This window comes from Falco punctatus (assembly GCF_963210335.1).
Source record: "Falco punctatus genome assembly, chromosome: 4".
NCBI classification, from domain to species: domain Eukaryota; kingdom Metazoa; phylum Chordata; class Aves; order Falconiformes; family Falconidae; genus Falco; species Falco punctatus.
This window is the reverse complement of record NC_137583.1, coordinates 1,027,683-1,048,733: the sequence shown is the minus strand read 5'-3', so window position 1 is coordinate 1,048,733 and position 21,051 is coordinate 1,027,683. Positions and strand designations below refer to the sequence as shown.

The 21,051-nt window shown below is 40.4% G+C and overlaps 1 protein-coding gene across 14 annotated transcripts in view; it reads right to left on the bottom strand.

Annotated features, from left to right (window-relative positions):
• DOCK3 (dedicator of cytokinesis 3) overlaps positions 1-21,051 on the bottom strand; it is a 228,530-nt gene that overhangs the window by 29,839 nt on the left and 177,640 nt on the right. For 12 of the 14 annotated variants that reach the window (XM_080387450.1, XM_080387447.1, XM_080387457.1 and 9 more), the window contains 12 exons: positions 19,444-19,538; positions 17,792-17,867; positions 16,806-16,906; positions 16,467-16,525; positions 14,176-14,324; positions 11,546-11,631; positions 9,618-9,644; positions 9,397-9,492; positions 7,625-7,685; positions 7,059-7,152; positions 6,206-6,354; positions 1,201-1,287 (listed from right to left, as the gene is read on the bottom strand). In XM_080387450.1, coding sequence (XP_080243576.1) covers positions 1,201-1,287; positions 6,206-6,354; positions 7,059-7,152; positions 7,625-7,685; positions 9,397-9,492; positions 9,618-9,644; positions 11,546-11,631; positions 14,176-14,324; positions 16,467-16,525; positions 16,806-16,906; positions 17,792-17,867; positions 19,444-19,538 — 1,080 coding nt within the window. The remainder of the gene's footprint in view (positions 1-1,200; positions 1,288-6,205; positions 6,355-7,058; positions 7,153-7,624; positions 7,686-9,396; positions 9,493-9,617; positions 9,645-11,545; positions 11,632-14,175; positions 14,325-16,466; positions 16,526-16,805; positions 16,907-17,791; positions 17,868-19,443; positions 19,539-21,051) is intronic. The other 2 variants (XM_080387454.1, XM_080387459.1) reach the window with 1 other exon arrangement.

Here is a 21,051-nt window from a genome sequence, read left to right as displayed (position 1 = left end):
ATTAACTCCTTCTCTAAACGGGAGAAGCTCTCAAAATCACTGCAGGAAGAGTAAAGGAATGCACTGAATAATGCGAGTGGCATAGAGGAAGATTCTTTAGAGTGGGGAGAAATCCAGGTGAGTTCAGGTCAACACAGTTCAGATTTAGGAAACCTGAACAGAAAACATCACACTCAGGTAAGCAAAAGGATGAGTGACCTGGTTAAACTGATCAGCTGAGATGCTCTTCACCTGCCAGCCAATTAATCCAAGTAATAAAGAGCCAGTAAAATTAACTAATTTACTGATATTTTAGGAAAGAAAGTCTTGATGCATGACAGTAAGTTTATTTGCTTATCATTTATGATCACTTTACTGATACGGTATTGCCTGTACACCAGGATCAGTTTTTCACACTGCCCTATTTTAGATGTGTACAACACGCAGTGCACAACCCATGGCCACCCCTACTCTTCTCAGGGCCGCTTTGAAGAAAACAGGTTCTTCAGAAGTGCAGTTCATGAGACCTAGTTAGACCTGTATCTTCAGATCAGAATGAATTCGACTTTTAAAGAAAATTTAAACCACTGTGTATAAGAATACTTCCACATCGCATAAATAGTAAATTTGGATATACACATGCTACTCCAGGGGACAAAAGCAGCTGAGCTATTTTAACATCCATAAAGTTTTTAAATAACAACCAGAACTTCAACTTTCTGTGACTGAAGCATAATGCTGCAAACGAGCCCCGATTTCATCATGTGTTTGGTTTTACTGGAGGACCAGATTCTTGTAAGTTGGTAGGGGTGCCATAGTTTGCCTTCTCCATTCTTTGTCTCTTGTTCCTCTTATGTCAACTGAGGCATGAGCTGCCCTTGATAGTTTTGGAATTAAAATGAAGTATCAATATATATTGTTTAGGAAAGAAATAAAAAAAGATATTTTATGCAAAAATATATAAAAATCTGAACTGCAACAGCAATCCCAGCACCCGTGTGTGTGCTGTCTCGACATACTCATGGGATTTTCCTGCTAGCAGTTACTTCAGCGGACCTACAAAGTCATCAAAATGATTCAATGCAAAGGAGTCGCTATAAATGCAGGGAGCTGTATAGGGAATATGACTGTTTTTTTGAGTTCAGAATGTTCTGAGAGGAGAACAAAATTCCCTGGGGAATGACATGGGAGTCTGCAAGGAGAGGAACTGCTGCTACTTACCCGAATCCAGCTGAGGCTCTGATAATCATAGAGACTCTCATACTGTATGGCCAGTTCTCTGCACAGCGGGATGCCAAACTCCCAGCTCTGTGAAAGCAATGCAAATCACACTCACAGCAAACGGAATATTGTTGCCAACTCAGATGAGGGGAATATGGAAACTCAATTCTGGGAATTAATTTTCTATGAAATGTCAGGGATTAGATGTGAAAATGGAACGTGATGAAACAGTTTCCATTAAATATCAGATTAATTCCTTCTGCAAGATGGTAATGCAGGCATATGTTCCACTGAAATTACACACACATGCTGCCCATTACTGACAGTTCACTCATGAGACTGGGAAAATAATTTGGAGAAAGATTAATACCGCTGACAATTTTTCTTCTTGTTAGACACCCCTTCACCCCACCCCCACATGTCCTTTGCTCTCTGCACTAGGACTCCCTGAAGCGAAGGGTTCAGGCCTAGCCCCCAGCTCAGCACTCCCCCCCTGGGCTGCCGCCGCCTCCTGAGAGCACCAAACCCGGGAAACACTCACGGCGAGGGACAGACACCCCCAGGACAGACCTGCACCATCCCACTAACGGAACAGCTGTATTCAGAACTGAAAGCAAACCTCATCTGTTCCCCTGACAGTCTGCACACAATCATCTTCCCTAGTTGCCGTTCCGGTCTCCCTCGGCAGCCAGGAAGGAGGAGGCCCAGCCTGTGCGCACCCGCCTGTGAGGAGGCTCCCCCTTACCCCACCTGGCTTCTCTGGAGTGCTCATTTCACACCCCTGAGCTGAAATCTCCTCTCCCATCATCTTCTACCTGCATAGACTGGACACCTTTGGGGGGAATGACTGTTCCGTACCATACTCATAGAACACCAAGGTCTCAGCTGAACTTTATTGGATTCACTTTTATGCATTACTGGGCTAACTTGCTGCTTGTTCTAACTGGGATGCTGTTGCAGTGAAAACAAAATTAATGTGTGAGTTAGACCCAAGTGAGTTACACCTCGAGTTTTAAGAATATTAATAGCAATATTGTAAACTATCGGTAATGGTAATCAACAGTAATTATGTAAAATATTAGCATTTAATACAGACATAAATTTTTCTTGTTACATGTACCTTCACTTATAAAAGTGAATCTCTGCACTGTTTGATTTAGTGTATTAGGTACTTTACAATGCTTCCCTTGATGCACATACATTCGCAGTTTCTGTTCTTTCATCCTCAATAATAGCAAAGCTGTTTATCTCTGAATAGCAAACCCAGTAAGTGTAAGAACCTTTTCTATTAAAAGGGGTAGTTGTAAGAACTAAAAAGGCAAAAATAATGATCCTACATCTCTTTGGCTTCAGTAAATTACAAAAACTTACATAAGTACTTGCTAAGTAAAAGATTCTTTCAGAATCATTTTGGGTATTCTGACAGCATTAGTATTTTGGGATGATGGGAAGCCTGAGTTTTATTTAGGTAAATACAATACATACAATAGGAAATGGACTGGAAGACCAGTTACTTGACTATTCAGAATATTACTTGGGTTTCTGTGATCTCAAATTACCAAGATTTTTGCTGTGGGTTGTCACCATGACATACAAACTGATACACTGCACTGAGATCAACAACATTAACCAGTTAAGTGTTTATATCTGCAAACACAAACACTGTTGCTGTTTTTTATAGGTTTCAACATTCTTTACAGAGATCTTATACAGAGATTTTCAGTCCTTAGCTGATCTGTATTTACTTGGAAGAATGGAAAAGAAAACTCTCTTCTGAAACACCTGGCCAGGAATAAATAGATTTTGTCACAGAGTGTGAGCAGAATCTTGCTTCCAAATGGAATGCTGTGGCTAAAGCCTACATAGTTCTCTAATCTGTCTTCCAGACAGAATCAGAAAGCTAGCTGGCTGTCTTCCCTTGAGGTGATCCTAAAGATGTAACCTGTTCATGTTCCTTTTCTGATGTGAATTAAATTAACAACAGGTAACCACATCTCATTTCTCTTTATACCGGCTCTTCTACATGTACTCTGATGCTATTCCTTGTCATCCCAACTCAGGCTTTCTCTCTTTGTTTCAGTTAAGACTTCTACAGAGAAATCCCACTGTGCTAGCTAAATATTCTGTAGATACAATATGAGATAGAGAAGCGAAGGAACACAATATATAGGTAACTTCTTAGAAAGAAAAGAGTCTGCAGATATTTGAAAGGAAAAGATAATGAATGAATACCCAAGTCACTGGGATCCTCAGTTTTAAAATCTGTGATGTTAATGAGTACCATCTTCACAGTGTAGAAATTTAGTATGTATTTCCATGTGCTATGCAAGTGTCACTTCCCCCTAAAGCACCCTTCTTCCCCCTTCAAATTATTTCCTAATGTCTCCACTGTTAATTTCCCTTGTTACTGTTTTCTGTTTTGCCAACATCTGATCTGTTTGCACATTGTACATGTTATGTCCTTCACTTGAAAAGCACATTCACATGATATTTCTTGCATCTTTCTCCTGTTGCACCAGCAACTCTCAGTTGAGCACCACTGACTGCACACAAGGAGGCACAGAGACAATCAACATGAATGGCAGCCTTTATTTACTCACACCCCAGTGTGCAGATTTCTTTTGGAAATACGATTCACATGGGGGTGCACAAGAGAAATTAGTTCAGATGTTGGGTATGGAGCATACGATCTAAAAATGAACTGCTTTCGAAGTAGCTTTGGGTCTCTCACAGCACTTGGCTGGTGCTAAGGAGAACACACCGTGCTGCTGTGGTGGGAGCTGGTCAGAATTTTTAGCTAATAAAATCTAGCAGGGAACTTGACAGAAAAGGCTTTGTTAGTTTTCAAGCTGTTGCTGTCCAGAAGCATGATCAATTGGGTTCGAACTGTTCCATTCACGATCGTCTTCAACTAGAAAACCTCGCGTTTTAACAGACAAAATTGTAGTTGTGAGCTAAAAAAAAAAATAATTTTCATTTAAAGTTATGCCCTTGCACACAGGGCCAACTGAGCCACAAACCATTTCAAAGCACAGCAGAAATCAGTAGGAAGGAGCACACAACCAGAAGGTGGCTAGAAGCGTTTGGGGACCCCTTGTTCCTCCCCAGCATGCGGCTGCTACTGACAACGCGGTTATGACGGGCGCTACTCAGCTCTGCACCCAGCGCCAGCCCCGCCGCGGGCCCCGCCACCGGTGCCACCACTCGTGCCCTCCGTTGGCACGCTGGTGTGTCAGACTCAAAAGGCAGTCTTGTGGCCACAGTTTTCCCCCATTCCTGTGCTGAAGTTTTCCCATTAAGCAGTGCAGAATCGTTACACCCTCTTCTGCCTGCTTTGGCCCCCTTTACATAGTGGAAGATGCCAGGAGCAGCATGAGAAACTTCACTCTAGAAACGTAACTGCAGGACACAGAGCAACAAATCCCACTCCAGGGCCTGAGGAGGGACCTTCTTAGGGTGGTCCAGAAAGAAAATACCTGACACAAGTTGAGGGAAGCGAGTTTCTTGCAGCCCCTGAGCTGTTCCCTGTTACAGAGCAACAGAAAGAGGGCTGGAAGGCGGCAGCAGGATTTGGCTTCTCAGCATCTTTCACTTCCATAGTTTGAGTGACATACACACTACTTAAGTGGATTATTTAGTCATTCAGCTACCATTTATAATAAAGGAGGATTAAAACACAAAGTCAAGTAACTCCAAAAACATCCAGCGGGGAAAAAACCTCAAGAGGTTAACACTCTATAATACGCTAGGAGTTTTACAGCAAAATTACATCTGTCAAGTTTTTACTCCCTTTCAGTGCATATATGGATTGCCTGTTTTTGTCAAAAATCCAGGCTCACTTGTTTTACATAGTCTCTGTATCATCTTTGCCTAGTCACGACAGTACAGTACAGCAATATTTGCACGTCAGTAATTCATTTTTTTTAAGTGCAGTCTGAAAAACCCTGAACATTTCTGAAACTAAAGAGAACCATATATAGTATTATTACAAAAGAACAGTTCTATTCTCCCCTCCCCCAGTTCTCCTTCATCACTTCCTCCTATATAGGCCACTTCTTCCTACATGCAGGAATCTGCCTTCCTTTTGCAGGTTCTGTAAAGAATGTCTCTGCCATATGCAACTTTCTATTATCTGGGCTAGGAAAGAATTATCTGGAATGGCAAGCCCGTATGAATCAAACTGCATTTGCATTTAATGCCACTGTCACTGCTATCACAGGCAAAACCAACCCCGAGGCACACATAGAGATGCCATCTTCCAATAATATAAGCTGTAGGAATTCTTCTAAAGAAGGGAAAAATTTGAAAATATTCTGACAGATGATACCACTTTTAAGGTTCACCACTGAAATGTTCCCAAAACACCACGACACAAGGGACTATAACACCTACATCTGCAGTAATTTTTTAAAAAATATTTATTGTATGAAAAACATACCGAATATCTGAAATTGAAATGTACTGATTTTCTTCTTCTGCAACGGATGAAATGGCATTGTAATTGAAAGGCACTTTAAAATAACAGTGACACTGAAGAGACTTAAATCTTTTTTAATAAAAGGACTCCTACAGTGCATTGCCTGCCGTTTACTTCTATAGGTTAGAAACAAAACAAGTCCTAATGTGACTCATAACACAGCAATTTCCACAGATTAACTACAAAATGCAGTCCTGCCCCCTCAAAGCTAAGGAACTGGCATTCATAGACCTTTCTGCTGTAGCAGGTGGTCCAAAGTTTGGTTTAAAGGTATAAAAATGTTTTGGTGTTTTTCCTGTTGGCCTGCTTAAACTAGTTCCAAACGTTTGGCGTAATGAAATACCCATATCCAGTGGCTCATCTGTTTTTTTTTTTTGTTCAGAGAGCCAAGAAACAATTTGCCAAGCTATAAAACCTTGTGATACAAATTTACTTCCAGACTACTGAACAGAGATGATAGGCTTGCAAGCCCTATGTAAGTCAGGAAAAGGGAAGGAAGCTGCTGGAAGAGAGAAGAAGTTGGCATACCTTCCCTTTGTTGAAGTAATGGATAATCTTACGGCACAGACCTTCCTTACGTTGCCACTCTGACTGAGATGGGTAATGCAGGAACTCTCTCAGAGGTCTGTCCTCCCACTGAAGCAACTCACAGTACAAAAGCAAAGTAAATGCAGCCTCTGTTGGAAATGCAGTTATTGAACATTGAATCAATCACAACAAATAAAGACAAGCAATGGGTTGAAAGGTCACTAGAGCTGCTTCTTAAACAGCCTGGCATTCCTGATTTACAAGTTGAGAAAACATTCTGAAGTCTTAGATGAACATTACATTATTCTATTACTTAAAATAGCAGCACAAAGCTGTTTCCTATGAACCTAATTTTTAGGTACAAATCTGCCAAGTTTCTTGTTGCTAGCTACTTGATTTGAAAGCACAGTCATATATCAGATACTCAGGTATGTAACTAGATTCGGGGGGCCTGCAGCTGTGAACAGAGCTTGGACAACACAGTTAAGTCTACACACTTTCTAAGTGCTCCCTAAATACTACAGTGCAAGGAAGTATGGCAAATTGTAATCTAACAGTGGTTTTGTGATATTAATCTTCCTCTACATTTGATTCCACTGCTGTGATTCTTTTGATCAGTCTTCCTCACAGGACACTTAAATGTAGAATCTGGAGCGTAATGGAGTAGTTGTATGGGTGTGTGGGCACGGACGTACATTATTTGACTTGAGGGAATGAGCTGGACTCCAGCTTCTTATCTTCCCAACGGCCCTAACCGACTCTTTTTCCAAAAGGATACATCAGATGTTTGAGTGTAACACTGGGAGAGTCAAAAACTTTCACCAGGATTTCAAGCATATGGTGCCTTACTAACCTGTATAGTTTTCAGCCTGTAAGTGCATGTCACACAGCTTGTGGATGTAGCGGATGTACATCTCTTCCTTGTTGATTTCAGATTTATAGAAATTCTGTGAAAGAAAGAGCGAGTCATTATTCTCACTGAGACTCTTTTGTCATTCAAGATAATCAGCAGCATCTGTGTGTGTATAAGGTTATTGAAAACAAAATATGTCATTAGCCTAAAAGAAAAGTAATACATTCACACTGGTTTAACTCACTAATTTTATTGCTTCACAGCCCCCACCCCATCCCCCTGAATGAAGGCAGTCAAAAGCTGAAGGAAAAGGCGAGCGAGGCTGTCGAGCCTCTGGCACCAGGGCTCTCGGAGCTCAGCTGTACGGCCCGAGGGACCTGACCTACCCGCCCCGCCTGAGGCAGGGCTGGGCTAGAGACCCCCAGGGGATCCTCACAGTCCCTGTTCTGTTCCGCCACCCCAGTGCTGGGATTCTGAAGCCACCCTTGCCTGACACAGATTTCCATCCCAACCCAATTTTGACAACACGGCACAGCACCACAAAGAGATAAAGGAAACGGCTTTACCATGAGGTTAACAGTGCAGCCAATTTTCTTGTTTTCTGTTTCATCTCCTTTCATACAGTCCCTAAGAAAGCAGAGCAATGTTGAAACATACATCTGCAAAAGAAGTCCTTTTAAAATAAATTTGAAGCTATCTTATCCTCCAGAGAGTTTTCTTGGATCACAAAGAACAGGTAATCATATCCTTTATTTTATAAAAGTTACTCTAAGATAAATTCCCATATTATGGCTTAAATGATATGAGAACTGAGTGTCCCCTTACATGCTTGATCTAAGAAGCACCTGATATGACTGCTATTTAATTTCTTACAAGAATCTGAATAAAAATCAGATAATAGTGGCCAAAAATTATCTGAATGAGATCTACTATAAAGGTGAAAACCTATTTTTTTATCCCGGCGTAATGTTTAGTTGGTTACCTAGTCAACGGATTAGCTTCCTTTCAGCATGCTGAAAGATATGCCACTAGTAATACGGACTAGTTCACTATTTTTTTCATAAGTAAGTTAAATCCAAAATTTATCTTTAGTTTCTGGAACATTTTAGAGGGTCTATTAGAAATTTAGAGGAATTTAGAGGAATAAATTAGAATATATTAGAAATTACTGATTTTTACTTTGAAAGTCACATTCATTTGTGAAAAAGAGGAAAAAAATTAAAGCAGTGACACAGCAAACTGTCTTGGGACTGTCAGCTGGACTCCAGAAGATGCCCGTGTATTTCCAAATACTGATGCAGTTCCCTGTTCTCTCCTGGGAATGAAAAAATCTGCTGTGTATTAAAAATCAATTAAAAACTGGCATCTGTTCCTTACTTAAGCATGAATATGTATATCTGTGTATCAAAGTTGCATTGATAGCAGATTTCATTTAAAAAAGGAAGTTCCCTTTAGATGTGTCTCAGATACCTGGTCTAGCATAGGAGTGGTACAGCAGCTGTTGTCAGGAAACAAACAGCAGATTGGATCAAACTGGTAAAGGGTAACAAAAAGAGCAAACTGAAGAGCACAGAAAAGGATTTGGGATTGCAGAATACCCAGCCGAGTTACAGGGTTTCACCTATAATGAGCAGCAGCAGAAGAAACAATTGCTTGAACGCCTGTCAGTAGGCTAAAGATAGAAATATTTGGGGCAGTTCTATATAGTTTCAAATTGTCTATCATTCCATAAAAACAACTCTGTCTGAGTGTATAAAGTTAAAATATTTTTTTGTAACTCAATCAAAATTCAGCTGTATTAACACAATAGTCCTGCAAACTTCAGTCTAAAACTAAACAAAGGATGCCTAATTTATAGTGGGGTCTTGCACACATGAGTCACCAGCTGACATGCCAGACTTTCCTCAGATGGAAAGTTTTCCAGCCCTGCATGTCTCGATGAGGCATTCAGCACATCTTGGCTCAGCAAGGCATTTGAGATCATTCCTGCATTTAGCATCTATTTTGCTGAACTAGATGAGACCATGCCAGTAATAGAAGGAATTAATCATTTAGCAACCTGAATAAACCTGAGTACAGAACTACGAACTAAAAAATGTCTTCACCTTTGCTGTTATCAGGAACGAGCATACAGGAATGAGAACTGGGGCTCTAGAGATGAGGAATTCAGATTTTTGCTCAGAACCCAGCAGCAGTGAGTTAGGCTTGCTTAATACTTGCTGTCAGAGGCCCATGCAGTTTGATAAACAATAAAAATAATCCCTGTAGAAAAGAAACCCGGTACTACCTCTTTACAATCTTCTTATACTTAGAATATATTGCTGTTGTTGGTAGATACCTGTAGTCAAGCAGCCGCTCCATGAGACGCGTAACTGATGTAACAAAAGAGATTCCAGTCTCCCGCCACGTTTCCTGCTCAATCTTCTCCAGCAAACTGTTGGGAGATGGGAAGACAGCAGGTGAGGATTCTAGGGAAGTGGTGTAGTGCAAGCAGGCAGCTGTGGACAACTCGGTTTCTCCCTCACGAAACTGATTCATAGAATGACTGACTGATCTTACCTGGGATAAGGCCCAAAGAGCTGGGTTCTACTCCAGGCAGCATGAAGCAAAGACAAGGAAATTACAGCATTGACAGGAGAAGGACAAATACTGTCACATTGACATTTAAAATACGTGTCCCTGCTGTGGCAGTGCCGTTGGAACTAGCTGATCTTTAAGGTCCCTTCCAACGCAAAGCAGCCTACGGCTCCGTGAAGAGGAGCAATGCTCATGATTCCCACGCTATTCCCTGTAGCTCCGATACTGCTAACCGCAGTCAGAAGTTGGGAGTCTAAACCTGCTGCAAGTATCTCCTCTTTGCTCATCCCCATATACATTTTCATCTCTAATCAGCAATCAACTAACCAACCTTGAATCACAATTAATTTAAAGTGTAAATAAATATAGGCAATTTGTTCCTGCTCAGCAGGCTAGACAATACAGCAAGCATCTCACTGAGACAGCTGGGAAGGCTGAGAGAAGGCTAGAGTGAAAACACTGAAAATCGTATTTCAAAAGTAAAAAAAGAGCGTATTTACATGATAGTTTCCTGAAACTGGATTTCCACTCAAACAACTTGCCACTTCTGCACTGGTATGAAGAAGGAAATCCTGCTGGGTGTTATACATGTCCTCAGAAGAGGCAAACTCTTCTGTACGGGAATGATTTTCAGCTGAGGGAGCCAGTTTACATTTCAGCGGTATAGCTGAGACAGCAGAATTCAGGGTCAACTGTTTATTTCACAGAGCGTTTATTAACTCCGTGGAATTGTTTCCTCAAAGTTCACATTGTTCTCAGAAAAGTCAGTAGCGAATATAAACTAAAAGGCAGCTGGACTTCCAGGCTGCGTTTCTTTGTAATACATCCAGTCACTATCATCTAAAAATAAGTAACAAGCTACAGTCTATTAATTCTTGACATTTCGGGTAACAAACGCCTTCAGCTGGAGCAAAGGGAATGCACAATACTCCTCTTGCCAGGTGAATTAAAAAAATAAATAAATTCTTTCCTTTATCCCTAAAAGGCTTAGCCGTACACATAACAAACCAGGCTTCCCAAGGCTGAAGGTACACAAACACATTTGCATGCTTCCCAGCTTCCCAAGATAAGCATGCGGGATGGGCAGGCTTATCTTTCCTGAAAACAAATGAGTGTGCCATTTTGAATTCAGAAATACAAGTGTTTGTTCTCGTGAAACAAAGGTTTATGCCTCAAACTGCCAGCATGCTGTTGGGGGCTACAGAAAATCGTCTGGAATATACGGCTAAAATTCTGCTAATGATCTCTGTGGCTCCCTGGAGCACTAAAAGACGTAGGGTTTGCTGCTATGACTCCCAGAGTTCAAAATACGTCCTTCTGAAATAAACCAGGAACACTGGAAATGAAATTTGTAGACAGGTCAGTAATCAAAGATAGCTAAGTGGAAAGTCAGATGTAAAGTCTTTATCCTTATGAGTGCAGATTTTTGATGAAAAAGGGAGTGGAAATACAGTATCATGATGGACTCTGGAGAAAGCAACTTGCAAGTGTTGAGCCAACCAAAACACGATCTTCAAAAACTGCAAGAAGCAAAGGACAATGCTGATGAAAATCTTTTTTGCCCTACCAAGGCCTGCCTGGCTGGACAGCAGCACCCGGCTGCTCTGTGCAGCCCTAAGGCCGTCACTTCTCTTACTGCTGTGCAAAAAGGAAGGCGCCAGCTGCTCCGGCACATCGGGTTTTGACAGGAGGGTGATACCCACTTACCTGTGCAGCCACACATTAGGTTTCACAGAAAGAAGACAAAGAAGGACTCAGCTTTTTATATTCTTTCCAGAATGAGAGGGACATATTTCTGTTTCACCGAGCTGTGTCACGCAAACCTGCCCGAACCCCTTGGCTGCTGCCTCGGCGGCCGGGCCCTGTAGCCTGGCTCGGCAGCGGCCGCGCGGCCCGACGCGGGGGCTTACAGCAGGCTGAAGAGCTCCCTGTAGTTCTCATCACCCTTCCCTTCGGACACCAGGCTGTCCAGCTTATCGATCAACTCGGCTTCCACCTGGATGAAGAATTTGGTTACAGATTAGCTGTTCAGGTAGAAGACTGGAGTTCCAAACACCAGGAAGACCAAAGAGTATTTCATTTCTCGTGCCCTGGGGCTGCCCACTGCTATGTGTGAGTGATCTCTGTGGCTCAGTCAAGGGGCCCACCTTTCTCATTCTGGGGTGAAATAGGAGGACTACAACTAAATTATCATTTTGGTTATCAGGGTCTAAATGAATCCTGGAGAGGTTACACTTTCTTTACAGGAATTTCTGAAGTTTATTGTCTTATTAAATAATCATTCAGAGACACTTTTTGTGTACTGGTATCTCAGATAAATGATACCCTGTACTGTGACAGAACATCCGCACAGAGAAACTAATTCATGGCATGATTGCCACTGGTCTCCTGTGATGGTTCTGCTGGTAGGTAACTGATTTCCACTCATCCAGGCATCATTACATTGGAAGATTATTTGTTTATTAAACCCAGCTTTGTCCAGCCTCTATGTGATGCATTTTCTTTTCACAACAGTATCATCACATTTCTTTTTCCTTACAAAGGTTTTGAATCTGTATTCATTTCCCTCCAGGTCTTAATATATCATATAACAAAGTTTGATGTCAGGTATTCCCATAACACTGATTCAAGCGTAGAAATCAATGTATCTACCATTAAACAAAATTTCATGTAGTCTTGGAAATCTTGTAGGAAACATACTTTCAGTACTAATGAAGACAGAGGTTTCTATAGGTTGAAACTGTTAGTAGAGATATGGCTTGTTTTTATTTAAAGACAAACACAGTTTGAGTTTCTCTCTCTTTTTCAGCTGCAAAGGAAGTCAAGATGAGAAGGATAAGCAAATCACCCAGTGGCACACAGAAGGAGCTGGTGCTCTCCTTGCTGAAATCATAAAAGTGAGACCTGATTTACCATGAATCAGACTGCATTGTTACACAGTATCACTGGAAAAATAACCTTGTTAAAACATGAGCTACTGAAGAAAATGAAAAAGTAGGGCTTGAAAATGAGTTTCCAGGATTTTTATGTTTTCTGACAACCAATTTAGTATTCAAATAGTAAAGAGAAACAAAAAATTAAAAACCGGTACCCTGTCTTTGCTTGTGATGTACAGTGACTTGACAGAAATCAGCAATGCGTCTGCCCAGCCACCTGCCGCTACAGTGGCGACAAATAACTTCCTGGTTCCAGCAGCTAATGTTAGTAAGGTTTAGTACATCTTGTCCTATTTAACTATTTATTTCATTCTCACTAATACAGATGATTATTCTGTCTTTTTAATCTTAGAAAGTTACAATATATGCTTCATAAAGCAGTGTGGAAATTTGCTCCACCGGTAATTTAAGAAATATTCTTGGAGCTCTAGTTTAGAATACATTAGTGATTATAAAAATTCAGTGAAGACTGTGGAGAGTTCATCTTGATACAGAAAGTATAAACAGGTCCAGAAACTTGAAGATGACTGTAGGTACCTATAACTGCAAATGCCAGAGCAGGGACTGTTCTGTTGTTATGCTAAAACAAGCAAAAAGAGGATATGATCAGATGCTACTGTAATAATAATGGTAATTGCAGTAATAATCGAGGGAGTTAAGAGGAACAAAACCATCAGTGCCTGGTAATACTTTTCCACACAGCCTTTAATAGGTCAAGTTATGGAACACGTCTGTTATTCTCCCGGAACAACAGATTAGAGCTGGCATTTTAATGAGTGGGTGGACAACAAATACTCACATGAATTATGATAATTTAAATAAAAGGATTTACTACTTCAGCACACTTATCTGCAGACACTTGCCCCCAGTATTGCCCCAAACACAATGACAATGAGGCATTGTCATCTGAGGAACTAGTCCAAACTGATCCTTCATTGTTAATATTTTGCAGTTCAGGGATCTGTTCTGTCATGGAAGATTTAAGCAATTCCCTGACCATGACTGGACAACAAAATGATGATGACTCCTCTCCTTGCTTTGCAATCAGAGCTCAGAGAATTGTTGTTGGGCATAACCGTTCCAGGAGAGCTGCCAGGATTTCTTAAACAATATACAATCACAAAGTCTATTTCAAAACACGGTATAATTATTTAATTATACCATACCATTTTCTAGCTGGAAATTGAAGACAAAAAAGCAAAACCCACTGTTTTCACAAATACTGGTGAAATCCTTACATCTCCGTTTTTGGTTCTCGGTCTGACCTATTTAACGGTTGACTAATAATCCAAGTGAAACCAATGGGAGCAGTGGGAGCCCAGCATTTACAAAATTATTTTGTCTTCCTCATCTCTGGTGTGATGAGCACATCACTCCTCTGTATCCACGGGAAATGCAGCTTGCTGTGAAGCACACTGTTTAAATAAACTTGGATCTTTTAATAGTTTTGTAAATTATGCTTCAATTTCTCTATTTTTATGTGTTTACATGACAACATCTTCACAATCAGAAACAGATCAACAGATACAGACTCCTTGCTTCAGCTGTTCATTGCAGGTAAAGCAAGAAAAAGAAACCTGGAAATGCCTGGGAAGTGACTTCACCTGTTTGAAGTTGCCATTCTTTCTCTGCTCCCAGTCCATCATGTCATGGAAGATAGGGATCATGATATTCCGGACTTCTGGTTGTGGAACAAGTGTAACACCAAGAAAGGGGCCAATCATTCCCGGAATAAAGTGAATCTTATGCTCGCCTGTACAACACAGAGCAACTGTGATTAAATAAAAGCCTTTGTTATCTGTCACTGAGAAAACAGGGAACCCCTGCAGTAATGACATATACAAAGTAGTAGGCATGAGCATTAGGAAAGCAAACACGTTGTTTTCCTGAAAGGACTGGGAAAAAAAATATTTGCTTTACACAGTTCCTTGTGAAGTCTCTAAAAGCATTTTAAATTTCACTGTAAAAGCCTTCAGCAAAAATTGTCAGTGCATTTTACTTGCAAAGGAATTCAAACTGTCAAAAATAACCAAACTAAAACATACTAACTAGGCGGAAAAGAGGCCACAGATACTTCCAATTTATGAAGAAAAAGATTTTGAATGGGCTGCTGAGAACAGTGGCATTTGATAGAATAAATTAGATTTCAAAGAACTACAGAGTTCTTCATTCTCAGTGCTCTGGAAGTCTCAATTTCGTAACCGACCTTGACTCAGGACCAAATTGCATTGCTTCTCAGCAGCAAACCCCATGGTGTTCTGCTGACACTCTCTTCCGTGGCATGCTCACTGTGAGTCGCAGAGAATAAATCAAAATAGCCGTATTTGGAACAACATTCAGTGATATGTATCTGTATCTACATAGGTAAAACAGGCTTCTCACTTTTCATCTGAATTTGTCTAGCATCATTTTCTGGCCATTTGATCTCTGTTACATTGGAGAGCCTCCTATTCTCCACACAGATGCTTAGAAACTGTAATCAAATCTGGTCTGGCAGTAGTATCATCCCTCTTCCTTGACTCAGGTTTCTTCCATATTTTCTCAAATATTATGGTATCTTTTTTACTCATGACACTTTACAGGTAGCTCCCATGCTGCTGATTGTCAGCAAGATACATTGTAGTCTTTGTTTTCTTGAATAGCACTCCTACCTGTATCCCTACAAACTAAATGTTTGGGGTTTTGTATCTATTGCTTGCAGCCACATTATCAAGTTATCCAAACTGATTTGTGTCACTCCTTCGCGCTCTTAATGATTCGCCTGTTCTAAGGTAAATTGTATTATTTGTGAACTCTATCAGCAAACATTTTCATATTTTCCTCTGGACTACTACATGCTTCCTTTGTCCGCAAACATTTCCATAGGTGTCCATCTCTGGTCCTGGCTGGAGGCAGGACAGTGGCCCAGCTGGACTTGCTCTCGTGCAGTACAGATGTTATTTGGCTTTTCTATGAATAAAATCCTGAATTACCTAAGCCCAAGACTGCTGCAGCACACTTTTGAAAGCACAAGTCCTAGATGAAAAATCACCATTTACCTTTTGAGACCTGTGCCGAGACGTGTTGTTCCCCATTTTGTAACGTGCTTAATTTTTTAATCAAAATATACAATAAAAGGTCAATTGAATTGCAGAAGTTGCAATTTTATCACAAACATTGTGTTACTGTGGACAGGGCTTTTGTGGGTTTTGGTTTTCTGATTATTTTTTTTTCTTTTTAAGGCAGTAATGTAGAATTTGGAACGCATACCAGATACCTGAAGCCCCAAAAGAAGAAGCTTTACTGTATGCCACTTCTGGTCTTTATTATCAAACACATATAGCTATGGTTTAGTGGGGCACTTGGTAGTGTTAGGTTTACAGTTGGATTTGATGATCTTAAGTGTCTTCTCCAACCTAAACGATTCTATAATTCTGTAGTTATGAATCATGACAACTTTGAATTTTGAATCATCCACACAATTATAATGTCAGTTATAGCTGTGAAGATTTATATTTCTGCTTTACAGCCACGGATCAGACAGAAGTCAGAGAGTAACAGTATATCTCCATATAAACCTGACTGCAGCACAGTTGAATGGATTAGATAAAGCTGATTTTGTATTTGCAAATACATAAGACCCGTCACTGATGCGTCAAAACAACCAAAACCTGCCACCGTCATGTTTGCGAAGAAAGCATTCCAATTCACAGGAATGTATTATTTCAAATAAAAAAATTATGATGGGACATAAAAGAAAAAGCGGTTTTGGTGGAAGAAAAGTGCTTTCTGGTTTTACAACTCTTAAAGAGAAACTAAGTATTCTCTGACCTCACAAAAAGTAAAAATATAAAAAAATCGAACAGAAACGTGGGCTTACTTTAGCTTTGTTAGGACAGAGAGGGAAGAGACATACCCAGGTTCTGCCACATGCTGAAGAGCTCATACGCCATCATGACTCTCATATCACCGTATCTGAAAGAGAGGAGGCAGAGAGCTGCCTAGTGGAACAAAAACTGGCAAGGCACTGATGTTAAGAAAAAAAAATAAATCAAATTCACATTTAAGTCAATGTAAGAATATCAAACAACTCGACTAATCACTGAACGCTGTATTAGGACATCTACTTATTTATTTCGCAAGCATTTCCACATCCTAAGTTCTGTAAGAAATCACAGTGACTTGTGGTAGAAAAATAAGTCTCATTTTCTGAGGTGGCAGAAAAGGCTGGGAACCCAACAAAATGTGCTCTTACTTATCCAGAATCTTCTTCCTCTTAGCTGGTGTGGCGTTTTCCAGTTGGAGACTTGGCTGGTTTATAAACAAAACTGCCAGGCTGAAGTAAGAGTTCCACACCTGCGACACAGGAAGGAAGCTTTCATCATTGCACTCCATGAAGGAAGTTTCAAACAAGGCTAGGAAGACATATGTTCCTTTCTTTAATCAAGACGTAACCTAATCGACATGTATCTGAACTACTGAGACAGTAAACTCTTAAGGATACCAATGGATTACTCAAAACCTGGTAGGAACTAAAACCCCCAGGAAGGTAACGTCCCCAGGCTTTCCTCAGGGCCAGAGATCGACAATGAATAAACTTGGTGACTTCAGCAAAGTTGTAAATTGTTTTTTGTGTAGGCTAAACAGATTTTATCCCCCAAAGATCCCCACAGATTACCCTATATCATGAATGAGAGCCACATAATTTCGTCTGTTTTCCCAAAGAAATGAGGCTTTTGCCATCATGCTCTGTGTGCGTGCGCCCCGGTATGTCTGGCAGCTTTTCCTTAGCGACAGTGAACCTGTTGCCCATTTTCAAATGTATCAGACACAGGGAAAACACTGCGATACTGGGTTCCTCCCAGTTTTAAGTCAATGGCCAGAAAGAGGCTTCTGGGAGAGGAGGATCACGAACGCCCCAACTTCAGGAAAAGTTGTCTGAGTTTACATTTTATTAGCCACGAATCTGTCAGACAGCATGCTTCATTAGCTCCACTGCTGACAAAGACACTAGTTTCTTTTATGAGGGACTCAATTTTCTTGATTTGATCTCACAGTGTATCTGTTCTGCTTCCCCTCAATTCCACAGCAGATTCAAATTCCTGTCTTCTATCAGCTAGGTCATCTTCCTCACAGGCACTCAAATAAATGCTGCAAACAGAATCAGCTAATGCAGAGAACAGCCCTCACTCCTTTGTGGCTGCTAGTTTAAGAAGATGTCATATTTTCCGAGTATCTTACTTTAAAATCAAAGTCCGTCTCTGTGAAATTCTTATGCAGCGCAGAAGACAGGTACTGAACGGTTGTAACTATGATACTGCAGTCAAAAACAAACAAAAAAAAGAACAAAAAAAGCATGTTTGAATCCAGAGTATAACACAGTACAGTGGTTTGTGGTACTGATTTTATGGTATGTACAGAGTCAGGCAATCTTCACGTAATCACTGCTAGAGTCACACAGAAATCGCCTATTTATCTGTGTCATAATGAACAATTTGTACGAAGTGATACAAGATTAAGAATTTTCATCGTTCCTGTGACGCTTGGAATTTACACAGGAGCATCTGAAGTCCTGTCTATCTTGAACACCTGGGCCACGTTACCTCCAGTGAAACGAAACACACTCACCTTCCTCCTATTTTAGGCAGAAAGATTTGTTGGGGTTTTCTTCCCAGAGATGAGCAACTCAGAAAGCTTTTTTCATTCTTGGCTATACAATGGTCCTTCATCTGGTTCACATGTCAAGATATTTGTATTTTGCCAATTCTGGGTTCCCTGGTATTTTTTTGTAGGTGTATATGTGTATGTATAAAATTGCTTTTAACCAAGGTAAATACACCTTGGTTAAAGTCAATCAAGGCATGCAACAAATTCAATAAACAGCAGGTAGGAAAGGCAACAATAGTATCAAAAGAAACACCACATCGCTGATCCACATGCAAGCAATACTTCCAGTAACACCGCTGAACACACCGGTCAGTCTAAGGGTTTAATGGCAAAATCATGCCAAAGGCAGCCAGGTAACCTACAGCGTCCAAGGCAACTGCTCCTTCATTGTGGATTTTTCTTTTCTTACAGGGCTTCGTTTAAACTTTGTGCTTCAAAGACTGAAACCGCTTTCACTTTTCATTAGCACTGTGAACTCCCAGAGCATGCAGCTCAGATGAGCAGCCAGCCTCTAGGAAAGCTTGTACGACATCTTGTAATGGGACCGCTCCAGTTGCCAGCTGGTCAGTATAATTCTATAGGTAGTCTGTCCAAAGAAACTAGTAAATAATTCCAGCCACCCTGTGTTCATCACACTGCCGCCGTTCCAAACAGCACAGTACTTAACTCGCCAGAATCATGAAAATTAGATAAAATTAAGCATTAATATGGTAAATGACAACTTAATTGAGAAATAACTCTGTAATGCACTTTGTGTTGTCACTAGGGTCTGCTCCTCCTTTTCTAAAATAACTGCGTACTCCTCCTAGGTCGGTTAAGGACTGATGTTCATGGGAAGAGACAGATGTTTAATGCAGTAATTTACTGAGGATGGCAGCTGAGAGGCCTGTCTGTAAACACCACTTGGCATGGGCTCCTTGCCACGTGGTACGAGAGCTGCTGTGCCACTCTCACCCTCAACGCAGCTACTTCAGCTGTGAGTTTAAACTTTCAATTCTGAAGCCAGTGCAAAGCAGAGTTTTAAAAAATCGCATGAATACGGAAGTCCCAGTTTGGTCCAGAGTGCTAAGATAACTGCAGAAGGAGGATGAGTGCTCCAGAATTCCTGTCTTGATCACCATATCTCAGTCTGATGAACACACTGCATCACAGGTTTCAGCTGCCCAGCTGAGGAGAAAAAATTCTGATACAGAACGTCAGCAGTTTATACCTGCTTCTCTACTTACTTGCTGGTGAGCAACCTCATCACCATCCAGTCTCGAGGAAAGACACTCATTTTCATCAGGTTCCGAAATACACAGAAAATCTTCAGAAGGAACTCCTGTCATGTAGGGAAAAAAAAATTTAGAAAGTCACCAGCAGTTGCAGACCGATGTATTTTCTTGATTATAAGAAAGGCAATCAAGCTAGGCATGCTCCACTCGAGCATTGTGTTACTAGGCCATTCGCCTGAAAACATGGAAACAACATATATTGGGATATGGCTCTATTCATTCTGTATGCACCTAATACAGACTAAGCAAGGTGCGACTAGCTGTCTTTTAAATCTTAAGTTCTACAGTGAGATGTGCATAATTGTATACGACTTTACTATCTAGAGCTCCAGTGCCAATCTGCAGCTATTTTTCAAATATACTGGAATCATAATCATTTATGCATTCATTTAATTACTGTATCTGTCCAAATTTCTTTGGACTTATGTCACAAATTTGACAAAACCCCACACACTCAAGCCCAATAAAGCTCCTACATACGCTTTTAAAAATAGTAACAGAAAACCCCATTTCTGGCAATACGCAGGTGAAAAGACCTCTTAAACACATTCAGCTGAACACCTGCTTTCCCCAGAAAATCCCCAAACATAAGAGATCATTTCTGGTCTTTGACTGCCTGTACCTCTGTATTTGCAAAGAACAGCAGCGAGGATCAAACATGCCAAGTTGCTGGCCTTGCAAATTGTTTTGGTTTTCTTCTACGCAAAATCAAGATAGCACAGAAAGCGGCAGTGCAAAATTTGTTCAGAACTGTCCTGCCATTATGCCTTAACTGCAGTGGGAGGTCGAGAATGAGCATCTCTGTGTAACTGAGCTCAGAGTAAAGCATCAGAAGATCCTTCACTCCTGGCCTCATTTTGGCCTCGATGTAACAGCAGTAAGTGAACATAATGCCTTTCCGTGCAAGAAGAAGTATTAGAAGTATTATTACAGCAATATTTGAAGGGGGGGAAAGAAAGTATTATATTTTATTAGGTCAAATGATAGTTGTAAAAAAAGTTTGGTATGAAATCTTCAGCCTCTGTGATACTCCTGGAACATGTCCTTCAATTATCAGAGATAGAATATTGTTTGTTCTTATGAGTGTAAAGACAAATTTCAGTTCAATGACAAACGTTTTCACTGGTCTGACATAAGAATATAGTTTAGATGTTTTTAAAATATCTATTAAAATTAATATTAATTTACTAAATCACTTCCCTATGAGCAATTTGAAAGTTACCTGAAAAGTAGTAATCTCAGATAATTATCAACCTGAGATACATTGAATCCTGTAACCTAAAGTAAGAATGATATCATCCCAAATTTCTTTCCGAGACTTATTCAGCCTCTTTATGTACATGAAATATTTAGAAGCTGAAAACCTATTCAGAGAGGACTTCTCACTGTTCCTGTATTTCATTTGTTAAGGCAATTTAAGTTATATAAGGCCACATGATATTATTCTACTTGTCCATATCTTATTGAGCGCCATGCTAATCAACAGCATTTTATATAAAATCTTGTCTTTATTCGTGAAATTATTCTGCCTTTTAAACAGACTGTTGTCAGAGATTCTCC